At 39.8% G+C, this 15,290-nt stretch overlaps 1 protein-coding gene across 1 annotated transcript in view; it reads right to left on the bottom strand.

Moving 5' to 3' along the window:
- LOC113997060 (protocadherin Fat 4-like) overlaps positions 1–15,290 on the bottom strand; it is a 32,380-nt gene that overhangs the window by 5,910 nt on the left and 11,180 nt on the right. The window contains exons 17-32 of the mRNA XM_039385967.1: positions 14,893–14,991; positions 14,618–14,790; positions 13,492–13,640; positions 12,266–12,573; positions 11,371–11,640; positions 10,129–10,266; positions 9,361–9,577; positions 8,248–8,406; positions 7,657–7,808; positions 6,520–6,688; positions 5,387–5,595; positions 3,819–3,998; positions 3,083–3,302; positions 2,636–2,772; positions 1,799–1,942; positions 436–680 (exon numbers count right to left, since the gene is read on the bottom strand). Coding sequence (XP_039241901.1) covers positions 436–680; positions 1,799–1,942; positions 2,636–2,772; positions 3,083–3,302; positions 3,819–3,998; positions 5,387–5,595; positions 6,520–6,688; positions 7,657–7,808; positions 8,248–8,406; positions 9,361–9,577; positions 10,129–10,266; positions 11,371–11,640; positions 12,266–12,573; positions 13,492–13,640; positions 14,618–14,790; positions 14,893–14,991 — 2,969 coding nt within the window. The remainder of the gene's footprint in view (positions 1–435; positions 681–1,798; positions 1,943–2,635; positions 2,773–3,082; positions 3,303–3,818; positions 3,999–5,386; positions 5,596–6,519; positions 6,689–7,656; positions 7,809–8,247; positions 8,407–9,360; positions 9,578–10,128; positions 10,267–11,370; positions 11,641–12,265; positions 12,574–13,491; positions 13,641–14,617; positions 14,791–14,892; positions 14,992–15,290) is intronic.

The raw sequence follows: 15,290 nt of genomic DNA, 5'->3' as shown, positions 1-15,290 counted from the left end.
CTTCCCATCAGTTGTTGCAGGGGCAGACTTTGAAATTTAACTCCCTGTGGAAAATCCTGCCCACTCCCCTCCAGTTGTTTGCTGGAGCTGCCTGACTGTCAGACAGCAGTGCAAGCCCTACTTTTCTATCAGACATTGATTTGTCCTTGAGTAAAGCCTAAGGAAAAATAGTTTATAGTGTGCAAGAGGAAAAGGATAGAGAGTGTGGCTTAGACAGGCTGCAAAATAAAGAAGTAAAGGTGATACTTCAAATCACGTTCACAGAACCCCCAGAACAGCAGAATTTCCTAAATATTTTGTTTAAAAAAACCCCAATGTTCTTTCTTCTGCATGGAAAACTATGAAAATGAGCTTCAGCTTTACTATGTTTTGCACTGCCTGGAGAATGTATATAGTGTATATATATATATATGTTATATAATATGAAAGCCTCACCTGATTTCACTCCCGTTAAACCGAGGGAGGAACGGGCGGTTGTCAGACACGTTAAGAGTAATCAGAGCAGTGTCATTTAAAGGAGGGGAGCCTTTGTCCTTAGCCATCACTGTTAAGTGGATCTCTCCAGACCTGGACAGGTTTCCAGTTGTAATTATTTTCCCCTCACTGGGGTTTTCCACCAGGAAGAACGGGCTCACGTTGAGATCAGGGAGGATGTAGTACTCAACAAGGCCATTCTGCCCCTGCCATGAAAGGAACACAACTTCAGGGAACTGGGAATATATTTTGAAAGGTAGGAGAAACACTGAAACAAGAGATTTCAAAATGTCTAAATGTCTCCAGCGAAATTATTTGAAAACGGTGATTTTATTTTATTTTTTTTATTTTAAGAATGAAAACCTGGGGTTAGCTGTGGTAGGATGGGTGGCAACTGAAAAAAAAAACACAAAGCAGGATAAAATTCACAATAAATGGGCCAGTTACACAGTGAAAACGTTGGAAAAAGGTCTCTAATGAAAATAAGTGTAGAGGGGGACAGTCACAGTAGTGAGAGTGGCACAGGGAGGACAAGTGCCACTCTCATGGCACAGGACCAGACAGCTGAAGGATGAATTTCATCAGGGTCTCAATGCACAGCTCACGCAGTCCAGCAATTTTCAAAAGCAATTTCACTTTTTATACAAAAATCGTTGAAAAGGGTGATTAAAAAAAGGGCTGGTGGATCATTTGCAGCAATGTGCCACAGCTGCAGCTATTCTAACCAAAATTACACGTGAGGAAATAGGAAGGCACCTGCTCCACCTATTTTGTTGTCACTTCTAGAGGTTTCACCCTTTAAATGATATAATTACTGGTGATGTTGTCATGGTGATCTGTGTGACTACTGGATGTCCCTGCCAGTGCCTGGATACTAGTTGATGGGTGCAGTACAGATGTATCAAACAAAATTACATTAAAAAAGGGGGATGGAGGGAATTAATGGGGTTCCACACTTCAGAGGCGTGTGGCAAGCAGACATTTCCATGCTCAAGCCAACATGTGATGTTCAGCTTTTACAGAATCATCTACTTCAGAAGTTCAAATAACTTCAGGGACACTAAATTGCTTCAGTCCTTGTGTACTTCTGAAAGCCTGGTGCAGCTCCATATAAAAAGGGGGGAAAACGAAAGCAAATACAGCTGAGGAAACGCCCAAAGACAGGGAGTCCTCCAGCGTCAAGGCAGAACCATCAAAAGTCCTAATTCCCAATTCCCAGTGCTGTTAGAATTCCCTGCATTTGCTATTTTGTGCCTAAAGAACAGAGAAAGGTGTCTTTGGGCTGCAGCTGAAGGCAGTGTCAGAATCCAGCAGGAGGAGTTACCTGATCCTTGTCGGTGGCACTCACAGTTATGACATGAGCACCTACAGGATTAATCATGTTTATGGAAGCAGAATAGGAATCCTGAGCAAACACTGGAGCGTTATCGTTCACATCCATCACCAGCACGGTGACTGAAGTAGTTGCCTAGAAAACAAAAGGGGTTTCATGCATTTAAAGTATTCAGAATGTCTTATTTAGCGATGTTTTTTTTCTTACTTGCGTACGCAACAAGAAGTAAAAGTCAGGGTTTGAAAATGCTGTGGTAAAATGTTGTTTGGGTTTAATTTTGTGACCTCAGCATCAGAGGTACTACAGATTTTAACACAAGAGGCAGGAATCCAATGCTGCAGTAGGATTCTACTTCTTGAAATGCCCCTGAATGAGCAAGAACAGGATGTGTTTAGGGGACCAATGTGTCTTACACACAGTTAAGAGAACCACAAATGTTCTGGTTCTGTTAAATAAGTGTCTAATATCTTCTCGAATAAAAGAAATACAGCAGAGCTACAACAATTTGCTGAAAGTACTTTTTTCTCCCATGAAAAATTATCACATCACTTAGAGTTCTAACAGCAGCAAGCAAAGGCTCCCGTTCCCCAGCCCAGGTTAGTCACCAAACAATTCAGGGTTGAACCCTACCATGCATAATTTTGAAGTATTTCCCATAATTAAAGTATACTGCTGCCCAGTGTGGTCAAAGGTTGCAGGAGTCTGACTCTAAACATGATTAGGTGACTCATTTTATTCCACACAATAAATGTCTCGGACAGAGCTCCCTCCCACTGGTTCAAAATCCACTCTGAAGAGTCACAGTTCATTACAATAATGGCCTTTTACCTGATAGAAAGGGGCAGATTTATTGTTGACTGCAGTCACTGTAAGGTTGTATTTATTCATGGTTTCATAGTCTGGAGAGTTCTTTATTTTAATGATGCCCTGTATTTCATCTATTTCGAATATATTTTCTCCACCATCTGAGACAGATATAAAGAAGCATCATCAATTAATACATTTTAGAAGCTCGTGATTAACTACACTCTTAAATTATACTTCTGCTGGTTTTGGTGACCCTCAAAGTCTGATGTATATTGTAATTAAAAGATTAAAAACATATAAACTGTATTCACATTGCTCTTGATGGTCCTTACAACAAAACCAACTATTTCAGCTCTGGTCTGAAGGAGTCTAAATTTCCATCTCTGTTGGGTTCTACAAGACAGGCATGGATTAGGCCCTAGACCCTTGTCCCTTATTCAAGGAAACAGTGATAGAATTCCTTGTTACCTGTAAGATTATACAGAACAAAGGCATTGTCTCCCGTGTCTCTGTCTGTTGCTGTGACTTTTCCAACTACGAATCCCACAGGCACGTTTTCATTCACACTGAATTCAGCCACTGGCTCAAAGACAGGTGGCCAGTCATTAACATCAGTGATCTTTATGACAACTGTGCAGTAACCTCTCTTCTTCTCAGGGATTCCATCATCTTCAGCATATACCACAACCTGGAAGTGATTGGCAATGGGAGATCATACAAAGAGGTACTTTAATAAGGATTAAAAAAAAAAAATCTTGGCAAATTTTAAACTTTGAAATATTCTTAGAAAGGTGAAGTCCAATTCTGAACAGCAAATTCACCAATATTTTGGCTTGAAGCAAAATAAGATCATAAATATGCAGCAGTGGCAACAACAATAAATATTAACTGAGAATCATGTCTGCAAGGTCTCAGTGCAGTCCAGATTCAAGCAGACAGCACTGAATACATGAGCTGTCACTGTGAAATTAGTTATTCACGTGCTGGACTGTTTGTAGGGCAGGTGAACAGTGAGCTGTGCTTGAATTTCATTATAGTTGGAAGGCAGTGGCTTGTTTTAACAAAGCCTCACATCTTGAGATTGCTCCTGTTCTAAACCAATGCAGAAAATGTTCAAGCAATATCAAGCCAAACAAAAACACAAGGGTCACCTGTTATCCAAGAGATCTGAATAAAAAAAAGATTGAAGAAATCTAAAGCAAACCTGATACTCGGTAGGTTCCTCTTCGTAATCAAAGGTGGTATTGGAATACAGAACTCCAGTTGTTTCATTTATCCTGAATTTTAGTCCGTGTCCATTAAGAATGCCATATGTTAGCAACCCATTTCTACCTGTATCATTATCCTGAGCTTTCAGCTGGACAATCTCAGTAGCTGTTAAATTCTGTGGACGAGGAAAGATTGGAGCTGTCAGAGACTGGTTTGCTGCAATTCCTTGGATTATGTGAAAGGGGGAAAGCAACAGATACTGCACACACAGTAGGATAGAGATTTTAAAATCAAAATTATGCAACTTATTCAGCAGAGTAAGAGTCTCTTGTTTTCTCTAATTTACAGAATATAACTGTTTTTCTGCCCCCATGTCTCCTCCTGTAGCAATAATCCTCGAGAAGAAAAATCTCCATGATTTCCAGCACCCCAGATCTTAACCTCAAGCATCTGACTTGCTGCTATTTCTGTTCAGCATCCTCTACTCCCACGAAACTCAGTGGATGTTCTCAACTTCAAAATCACATTTCTTTCTGAACACTATTTGGCTAATAATTACTCTTATGGAAAGAAATAATACAATTCTTCCTTTCTAACAATGTTATTTGCAGCAAGATTGACAGAAGATACCACTGTTTCACTTGCACAGCCATTTGAGACCTGAAGTTATTTGATCCAACTGTGTAAATATTTCACATGGAAATCAATTTTTTAAGGTTGGGAAATGTGATTCCAGCTCTACTCCATTAAACTAGCTGGGAACATTGCAAGTAAGTGTAATAATTGAATAAATAGGTGTAATAATTGAACCTAAATTTAGCTCAGTGGTAGAAATGGGTTACATTTTAAATGGGTTGTGGCTGATTTAAGAGAGCATCAGCTGGGGATCTCAAAGGCAAGGTATGTGTTATATAAAATATTAACATGATCACTGGGCTTCTTTTTTTTGAAAAAAAGCAGCCAGCAGATTAAAATGTGAAAGGTGTGGCTTGAAAATTGAAGAGTGAAATGCTGAGCTGGATGCTTCTGCATAATTAAATGCTGTGGCTTGTTTTGTAGACAACCAGATTTCCTGTCTGAAAATCTGACTGAAATCTGGCTTGTTTTCTGCTGCTGATCATTCTGTGTCAGCAAGAATCACAACAGATTGTACATGAGCAGGAGGAGAAATATTGCTAAACTAGACTTTTCCCTGCTATTTCTCTGCCTGAAGCTCCCTTACAAGAGGCTGAGTGTGTCTATGCCCAGCACATCCACCAGATTTTAAATGCACCTGAATGTTCTCTTTGTATAAATATGCAAAATGGAACGGTAGTTCTTCCTTTATGGAGCCCCTTATTATTAAAAGGTTCACTTTTCCTTTGATATGTCCACACTTTTAGACCCTTCTCTTTGTGTATTGGGATTTTCAGCTGGAAAGCAACCTCAAAACATCCCATGACAGAACAGAAGGGCAAACCTGCCCAGTTCCAGAAGGTTTACTTTTATTCTCATGGAAAGATTATATATAAATCTTCAGGACAATAATAAAAGTGTGATGCAGTTTGGATGGCACTTTCTTACCTCTGCCAGTGTTGCTTCCAGCAGAGAGGATGGGAAAACAGGAGGGAAATCATTTTCATCAATAACTTCCACCTCCACTGGAACTTCAGTAAATATGGCAGCATCAGTGGAATCTGTTGCTCGAACGTTGAAAGTTACTGGAAAATCTTCCAGTTTCAAATTCTTTGTTGTCCTTATGATACCACTGGATGAATCTATCATGAAATACCCTGTAAAAAAAACAAAACAAAACAAAACAAAACAAAAAATCCCCCAGAAATTATTCTGGTTATGAATTTTTTAGTTGCAACTGAAGATATGAATCCTTCAATGCAAACTACATGTTATTTATAGGAGCATTACATGTTACAGTATTTTTCAAAGAACAAAATGAAATTCAACATTTTTACAAGATTTATAAGAGTGTCAGGCATATCCAGGGTTGTAATTAACAAAAAGAAACAATTCAGGTCAGATGGAAACCAAAAGGGAGAAAATTCACTCCACCACTCTCCACTCAGGTCTTCACCTTCCTATGAAACAGCCCCTGTTTCAGTTGGAAATTATTTTATATATATATATATATAATTTCTTCTGAAGTCTTGTTCTTACTGGAGATGAAGAATTCTGCAGCTAAGTTCAAGGAGACCACAACTTCACCCAAAACATTTTACAAAACCAGAATTAGAAACTGTGTTTGATGATGCAATGAAATCAGCTCTATATTTAGTAAAAATAGACAAAGAACTGATCCACTTGACCCTACAGAAACTCCATCTACACTCTCACATTTGTTAAGAAAACATTGCTGAGTTAGTTTTTCTCCCACAAGTCTTTATGCTTTCAGGTATTTTTGCTCCAGTCACTGTAACTTTATGCCTGACCAGGTACCACCTGATCTTCCTGCAGCAGACAAAGCATGGGGGTGGTGGAGGCCAGGTATGGATCATGTGGCTCTTGCTAATGGGACAGAAATTCAATCATGTGCCCACACCTGATGCAGATCAAATTTGTACATCTGGGCTGATACACCTCCAGTGTTAATGGCTGCAGAACTGAGATAAGGGCAAAAGGAAAGAGAGAAGAAACACCCCAAAAGCTCAGTGCTGTTGTTTAACACACCCCCTTCCTGTTATTCCACATCAAGAGCTTACCCTTGTCATCTCCAGAGACAATAGTGTAGCTCACAGGGGCACTGTACAACACACTGGTCTGCACCACAAATGTGTCTGGCAGTGCCTTCTCACTGAGAGGGGCAGGATGATAGGCTGCCTCCGAGAACACCGGGAAGGACACGCCGACGGGAACGACGGTGACTGACACCTGCAGAGAAAAGGACATGGACACAGGGGTGACGTTCCCAGCTCGAGCAGACCTTCCTACTGAGGTGTGCAACAGCACAAGTCCAGAACTTGGGCAGTAAGAAGGATTGCTGTGTGCTGGCTTGGACACATCAGTGTCCTGAAGGCAGTGCAGGTCAGGGAAACACCTCTGCAGCCTCATCGCTTGCGGTTCACCTGTTTGCTTTGCTAAATAGAGGGATTCCAGTTCATCACAAGCAGCACATTTCTTGTCCAGCTAAACAGCTCTCAAGAGATGCACTGAAATGTGTTTGCAACAAATTCTTCCGCTGGAGAGTGTATAACCAGAAGTCCTGTATTTTAAAAGCACTATAACTGATTTTATAGATGAAAAAAAGGTGACAGCTGGTAAATAAAGAAGGCCTATTGCTTCACAAAATAAAGATCACTTATTTCTAACTGATGCCAGACAGCTTCTGTCCAAGGCTCTAAAGAATGATGGCTTGTAAGTCTACCTTTTGAGATTGCTGAAGGCAATTTTCTACATGTCTTTATCCATACAGATTTCTAGTTTTTTGGGGTTTTTTTAAGTTCTGCTGCAATATTCAGTGGCACCATCAAGTTCTAAGCACTGTATAAAAATTTTTTTTAATCATATTTACATTTCTCAGTCGTTAATTTAGAAATTACTTTTTCTTGCTTTATAAGAAAATAAACAGGAACACGTTATTTGCCACCTCCTGTTTATTTATCACACACTTCCATTACATCCCCTCTGACTGCCCCACTCTTTGACCTTGTACAGAAGTCTTCACTCCTCTAATCCTCCTCCCTCAGGGCCTAGAGCCTGTCTGTCTTTTCTGAAATGAAATGACCTGTGGTTTGCATAGTTTTGCCTCACTAAGACCCATTTCCTGGTGTAGTTATGCTCAGCTTAGAACAGAACAAGCTGGGGAATAAACTGTGCAAGCTGACACTAAAATTTAGTACCTTTACAGAGGTTGAAAGAGGCGGCCAACCCGAATCTGTAGCGGTGACATTCAAGGAGTAATACTGGGGTTCAGTTTGTTTGGATAAGTCTCTTGTTAACCTGAGTTCTCCTGTGGTACTGGAGAGATTAAAGAGGCCTTCTGAGTTCCCACCTGAAAACAGGAAAACAAGTGTTGGAGATGTTCAGTGGGACCAGCAGAGACAAGCGGTTGGATTATACAGCCGGGATTGAAGAGACACAGGTGGAAATCCTGATCTGGGACTTGGGGCAAGACACTCCTGGTTTCTCTTGATTCTGTGTCATAGAATCATTTGGGCTGGAAGGGCCCTTCTGAGGCCTCTGATCCAACTTCTTGGCTCAAAGCAGGGTCAGAAGTGAATTCAGCACAGTTTGCTCAAGGCTTTGATCCATCAGGTGCTGAGAATCTCTCTGTTCTGTCATTGCTTATCCTCACAGAGGATTTTTACCCCTTATATCCAGTCAGAACCTGCCAGTTTCAATTTATGACCATTATCTCTCATCCTGGTGGTTTAGCAGTATTCAAGTATCCCAGCAACAAACAGCCAGAAGATTTTTTTTCTCTAACATACCTGTAATATTGTAGATAATTCCCTCATCATAATCCTTGCCTTCATCTCTTGCATTGATATCTACTACCAGAGTGCCAGCTGTAGAATTGTCCAGAAGGAGCTGGTGATATGAGGGCTTGTCAAACACAGGTCCTTCTTCATTCACATCTTCCACAGTAACTGAGAAAGAAGGTCCAAGTCTGATGAGTTTTGCCTAAACAGTCACAAGCTATTTCTTCAGCTAACACAATCCAGCACAGCTCCTCTGAACTGAGTTGGAGCTCTTTCTGTTTAAACCAGATGGCAACCTTGTTTTCTGAACTTCAAAATACTTGCCTTTGTGGATTAAATTATTTACTGCTCAAGTAATAACTTCACTCCTGGCTAGAATGCTGTCACTGCTATCTGTCAGGAATAATATCATGTTGTTCCACTGGGCTCCCTTCTGTGCCCATATTTATCTGGTATCTCTAGTCTTTGCCTTGGCATTGGGAGACAAAATTGCTAAGTTTTATATTTGTACATGACCTGGACAATGGTCCACAATTAGTGAACCTGGCCATAGAGCAACATAAATAACACAGAACAAGAAACAATAAACAAACTAATACTTCCAGTCATACTGGTCAAAAGTAGGGCTGGTCAAAACCTAGGATACCAACTTCACTTTTATCTTTTTTTTCCCCCAAAAGTACAAATTAATTTAATTTTTTTTTGAGGAAAAAAGCAACAGCAAATAAGCACTGTTATTTTAACAACACTAAAAATCTTTGTCAGCGTCGTTTATCACCGTAGAAACAGGTTTTCTGTAAACAAGCAGTAAAAGAACTGGATCACGTTTTTGGGAACCTTTTCAATCAAAATGTCAATAGGTGATCAAAAAAACATAATAGAAAAATCTGTGAATATACTGAAGTGAGAATAGTTTGTGTGAAAAAAAAATCTTCATTTTTGACAAGGCAAATATTTTTTAAATTTCCATCTGGCTGTAGTGCAAAGATCACATCATCATTTCTGATAATTTACCTTAGCAGACTATATTAGTATTGCATATGTTTATGCCTCATAATTACACATGCTGAAGTATTCCCTAAGGGGAATGAAAGGACATTTCCTGTGGTAAAGCAGAGCTACCTGTGATGTTTGCTGTGTCCTGGAGATTTGGCTCTCCAGGATTGAAAGCTTTCAGAGTAAAGGTGTACTGGGAACGACTTTCATAGTCCAGAGGTTCAAGAGTTGCAATGTCTCCAGAAAGTTCCCCAACACGAAATGAAGTCGTCTCTCCAGTTATGGTGTAATGAATAATGGCATTGTAACCTATATCTGCATCTGTGGCTGCTGCATTCAAAATCTAAATGAGAGAGGAAAAAAGAGAAACAAAAGGTTTGGAGCAGAATGAAGAGAGTGGCAAAACATACACCCAAGACTGGCACTGAAGCACACAGTGTTTACTGACCAAATTAGTCATATGGCCATTAATTGCCTTGCTAAAATCCTGACACAGCAGGAATGGTCACAGATGTTACAGATTTTCAGGTGACACCTCTTCCTTCAATTCCTGTAAATCATTAGGTCATATCTGCAAGGCAGATATACTGGGAGGTTGCCCAGAGAAGTTGTGGCTGCCCCATCCCTGGAACTGTTTAAAGCCAGGTTGAATGGAGCTTTTGAGAAACCTGGTCTAGTGGAAGGAGTCCCTGCCCATGGCAGGGAGCTGGAATGAGATGATCTTTAAGATCAGTGGTCACTGTCACATAAATTAACATACTCTGTGATTTTTCAGGCTCCACAAAGTAAAAAATTACGTTCCCCAATGCACAGTGATGATACATAACTACTCCTTCCAAGTTGACATGGAGAACACAAGTGCAGAACAGCCTGTTTATTCCAAGTGCCACCTACCACGTGTGGAGGCTCATTCTCTCTCACAGTCACAGAGTAGGATTTCTGGGGGAACACTGGTGGGTTGTCATTCACATCTTCCACAGTGAGGCTCAGCACTAAGCTTGCAGATTGGGGTGGTCTGCCAGAATCCGTGGCCTGTGAAGAAATGTGTCATTAAAAGCAACTCTTTGACACAAACTTACTTTGCCATTTCAGTTTTGATCCAAAAATTGTGAACCTTTGTCTCTGAAGACTTTCTGCAGGACCAGTAACATTGTTCTAGCCTTGTAGTTGATTAGTGGCCACATTTCCTGCAGTGGTGTCCTCACCCCATCACACTCTCTGCCTCATTTCATTAGCAATTAATCAAAAGCTCAAGCCTGGATCCAGATCAAACACACCATGTGACCAGACATGGCACTAATCAGCACAAAACCACAGATATCTGTGGTGTGGCATTTGAAAGAATAAGGAAACCCCCTTGCATTTTGAGGGTTTGAAGTGCCTACAAAGCAGGCTGTGAAGAGCATCCAGTACATGGCCATAGAAAATTCCAGTCTATAGGTACATTTATACAATTTTCAATTAGTCTTAACAAGTGTCACTTTCATTAACTCTCAAATTTTTAGAAGACACTGGTTCAATTTTTAGTGGGTTTCCTGAATATGTTCCCCAAGTTCCTTGACCTCTGAAATTATTTGTTAGCAGCAAAAAATGTCCTTAAAATATATTTGTACCTGATGGCCAGTGCTGGAACGCTTCTTAGTATGCACAATAATTGATCTAATTAGTAGCAGTAAAACCCAATTAAATTAGAGAGAATAAATAAATATCCTCATGGCTGGTGAATGAAACTTTATGCCTCTTTTTTTTTTTTTTTTTAACTTGAAAAATCTCGTTTCAGGTATTTTTTAAAAGGTCTAAGCATCTTAGCTTTTGAAAAATGAAAAAGTAAGGGAAAGGGACAAACAACATGGATTGGTCTCAAATGGACTCAGGAATGCTTTGCAGATGTTACAATAAGCTGTTGTGTGACAATAACCTTTAAAATCTGGGCTTCATGGATCATTTATCCACTAAAACCAATTTACACAGCAGAAAATGGAGCTCTGGGTGCAAAACATAAGGAACAGCCAAAATTCACTAATGAATTCTAATGGAATTCTCTGAGATTAAGTGGTTTTCTTGTGATGATTCAGTATTTTCTCATTTCTTATGCTGAGAATTCTGTGAACTCGCCTCAAAAGTTTGTCAACTTACTATTATTTTCAACTCATAACTGTCCACCGTTTCTCTGTCTAAGGATGTTTTTGTCATCAGCTTGCCAGTAGAATTGTCAATATGGAATGTTCCAGCAAAATCATCTTCCAGAGAGTAGGTTATAAGTGCATTAACTCCTATATCCAGATCAGTAGCAGAATATGTGCCCAAGTCCAGACCAGCTGCATTCTCGGGAGCCGATAATTTAGTTTGAATCCATGCTGGGAAAACTGGGGAATTGTCATTGACATCATTAACTCTCACAGTTACCTATAAGAAAAGAAAAAAAAACAAGAGACACAAATTTGAGCTGTAGAAATGGTATCTGAAGGAGAATTTTGATTCATTTTAGCCTATGGAAGCCTATAGGGAAAAAAGCAACAAAACCCCCAAAAAACAAAGGGATACATAACAAATTCAGCATTTTTTGGCATTTGAACATTTCCACAACCTCAGCATTTTTTGATTTTTTTAATTCTCAGCTGCAAGATAACATATGTATGAGATAACATCTACTCTAAGTGGAAGAGATGAGGAGAATTAATAATCTGGGGCTTTTGGGCTCATCTGCATCATGATTTGCCAGAGCTATGCACAGACTCGGTTTTGGTGTGTGTGGGTTTCTCTGGTTATGGGCTGTTCACAGAGGGACTCTCAGGAAGTGATGCAATCTGTGAAGGGACAATATTTCAATCTGTGAAGAGACAATATTTCAAGATGGTAATATCTCCTCAGGATAGAAAACCTGAAGTTAAATGAAAGGCTGTCAAAGCTTTCGTGCTTGCGTAACAGAAGGCACTTATGTGGATATTGTTCAATTCTTGGGTTTTTTTTTTTTTTTTAAAGATATTTCATATTCCTTTATAAAAAACCTTTGGGAATGCCTGTTCCATACCAAAGCCACAGCTGTGTTGGGTGGCAGCACAGAATCCACAGCCTCCACGATGATGCTGTACAGGTCGACTTCTTCCCGATCGAGCCCGACAAGGGCCACGATGTCTCCTTGGTCACCCACGGAGAACTTGTCCCGGTGGGATTTCAGGGAATACACCACCTGCACAGCTATGCTTCCAGTCAGAGCCTTCACAGAGCCAACTGCAGTCCCTGATGGCTTGTTCTCATCAATGCTGAACTCGTAGCTGGAGCTCTCAAAAGTCAGCCCGAAGCTGGTGTCATTTACCAGCAAGTAGAGAGTGACAGAGACTAATGAGAGAAAGCAAATTAAAATAGGGAAGTTGTGGCTAAAATCATCATGATCTGTGCTCTATTTCCTTAAATTTTTGAGGAACTAGCAGAAAATGACAGAAATTATCATGTAGGAAAGAGGAATGACAAGAAAAAAGAAATCAATAGTAACAAGGAATAATATGTAACACAAAATATGATGCCTTTTATACCTAATTTATGTTCCAGAGTAACCCCAGATCACTTCACTGATCACAGAAGTGTTGCTTCAGTAGGACAGGAGAGCAAGGATCACCAATGGCAAGTTAGTGGGATGTGCAGGTGTTTTACACTCCTTAAAACTCCTACACTAAATTGCTTTGTAACAAAAGAGAAAGGCTACACATAAAACTGTAAGTGCAATTTCTGTTGTGACCACTCATCCAATTTTAAGAAAATCAGTTGTTTCTCCTGTTCATGATAAATCAAAGCCTTCAAAAAACACATGAAGAAGTTACAGAAAATGCCATGTGAGTCAATATTTTATGAAAGAACAGAAACTCATTTGAGGGTTACTTGCAAGTTCCTGTTTCTTTAAATGTTCCTAATTCTAAGAAAATAAAGGAAAACTGAAAGAGAAACACATCATCAATATTATTTGAATACATCTTTTTAGAGTGAGTACAGCTGTGAATCCTGGGGTTTGTACCATAAGTACAACTGCAATAAATTAATCTTAAAAAAATTAAGTCTAACCCAAGTTTTCTGTTAAGATGATCAGCTTGGAGGAAATCAAAGGGTAAAAAGCAAATATTCATTATTCCTCAAATGCAACATGGGGTATATTTGCCCTAAACTCAGTTTGACTTGACAGCAATGGGATTAATTTCCAATTTGAAGGTTTGCAAGGGTTATGTTTATGTGGGGAAAAGTACAAAAGGGTAAAAGACATTTTACCCTGCGATGCAAGCTGGGGAACTCCATGATCAGCAGCAACAACTGTCAGTGTGACAACTGTGTCAGCTGTGATGTGGTCCAAGCTCCTGCTGAGGGTGATTTCTCCAGTGAGGGTATTTATATGGAAATCATCAGAAGGATCCATGAAGCTGATTAAAGAGAAATCAGGAGAGTATTCATATTAATGACCATCTACTTACTGCTGCAGCTGTAAGGAGCACTCAACAGACAGTATCTGCCTTTTTATAAAGAGCAGGTTTTAATTGCTGTGTCATTAGCCTAAATATATTGGCCTTTTAAATTCCAAGTATGTTTTCCATCATGGGAAAAAACCAGCATTCATGTCTTCAGTTCCCATTATACCCTGAGCATTTGATTTTCTCACAACTAGAAGGCAGATATTGCACACTCAGCTGCATATTCAGCGACAGAAGAAAGCCAAGTGGCATTCATCTGGAATGACCTGCTAATTCCTGGTGTTCTGCAAACTCTCACAGATAACTGAATTGCTCACAGGAAAAAGTAGCATGTTTAAGGTAGAACACCATCTCACAGTTAAAAATATTCTCTTTCAAGAGAATAGTTTTAAACATCCACAATTTTACTGGTTCATTCATCTGTCCTTCTCAATCCATGCTTTTCATGCCAAGGTATCCTGGTGTTTTCCATGACATAGGAGTCATACAAAAGTCTATCTCCATTAATTTTTCTATGCATGGTGCATCATGAAAGTTAGTATTTCTTGATCTCCTCCTCCCAGTAGACAGAAGATGTGTGAAAAGACACTCTCATTCTCAGAGATTCACTTACTTCCCACACAGGAACTCCAACACATTTTTCAAACTCTCAGAAATTCAAACAAATTTTGGCTTTGGGGTTTTTTTGCCGAGTTTCTCTCTTATGACACAGTCATGATTCAATAAGCTCTAAAACACAGAGTAAGGACTGTCCTTCCTGAGTCTAGAAATCACAGGTGATTACAGCACTTGTAAAATGTCTGTGAGCAGATCTTATCCTTCTTCAGACCAATAAAAATACTTAGTGAGAAATAAAAATACCTTTCTGTTTGCTTCTTTCCCAGCAGACACTCATTAACGAGGGATTATTATCACCACAGGGATTTTACCTGTATGAAATGACTGAGTTGTTCCCAGCATCAGGGTCAGTAGCAGACACTGCCAGCACAAACTCTCCTTCCTCTGCTGTTGCCACTCTTACACTGGCTGAGTACTGAGCCTTTGTGAACTGAGGAGGGTTATCATTCACATCTAACACTTGAATGCTGACACGGGTGAAATTCTGGTGTGTGAGAGGAGAAAACCATCGTTCAGAAAAAGCACAGACACTTAACTTCCTGAAGAAAAAGCAGCTGCAAACAAAGCATAACTCGTTCCTCTTTACCTGCCTTCGAGGAGCTCCGTTATCAGATGCCACCAAGAGCAGCTCATACTTCTCTTTGGTTTCTCTGTCTACAGAGCCAGTCACCAAAATGGTTCCATCCTAAAGAAGGGAATGTGGTTCAATGCACAGATCATTTTGATTACAATTATACACTGAATTCTCAGAGGAGATGAGGGATTGAAATAATCTGTTCTCCTTTGAGCAAGTTCAGATTCCAAGCAACACCTGACAAGTATGTCTTAGTTTTTGAACATCAACACATATTTCCAGCCTACAGGGCAGGGGCTGGTTTTGATGTGCATTAGAATGGTACCTGCCAGCTCTTTTTACCTGATGTGTAAAAAGGTAAAACCTGATGTGTTTTTACCTGTGCCAAGTAACTGCATGAAAAGCAGTAC

This window comes from Pipra filicauda, unplaced genomic scaffold (assembly GCF_003945595.2).
Source record: "Pipra filicauda isolate LSUMZ 115617 unplaced genomic scaffold, ASM394559v2 scaffold118_size2161507_pilon, whole genome shotgun sequence".
NCBI classification, from domain to species: Eukaryota; Metazoa; Chordata; class Aves; order Passeriformes; family Pipridae; genus Pipra; species Pipra filicauda.
The sequence above is the reverse complement of the archived record's forward strand: the minus strand, read 5'-3'. Positions and strand labels throughout refer to the sequence as shown.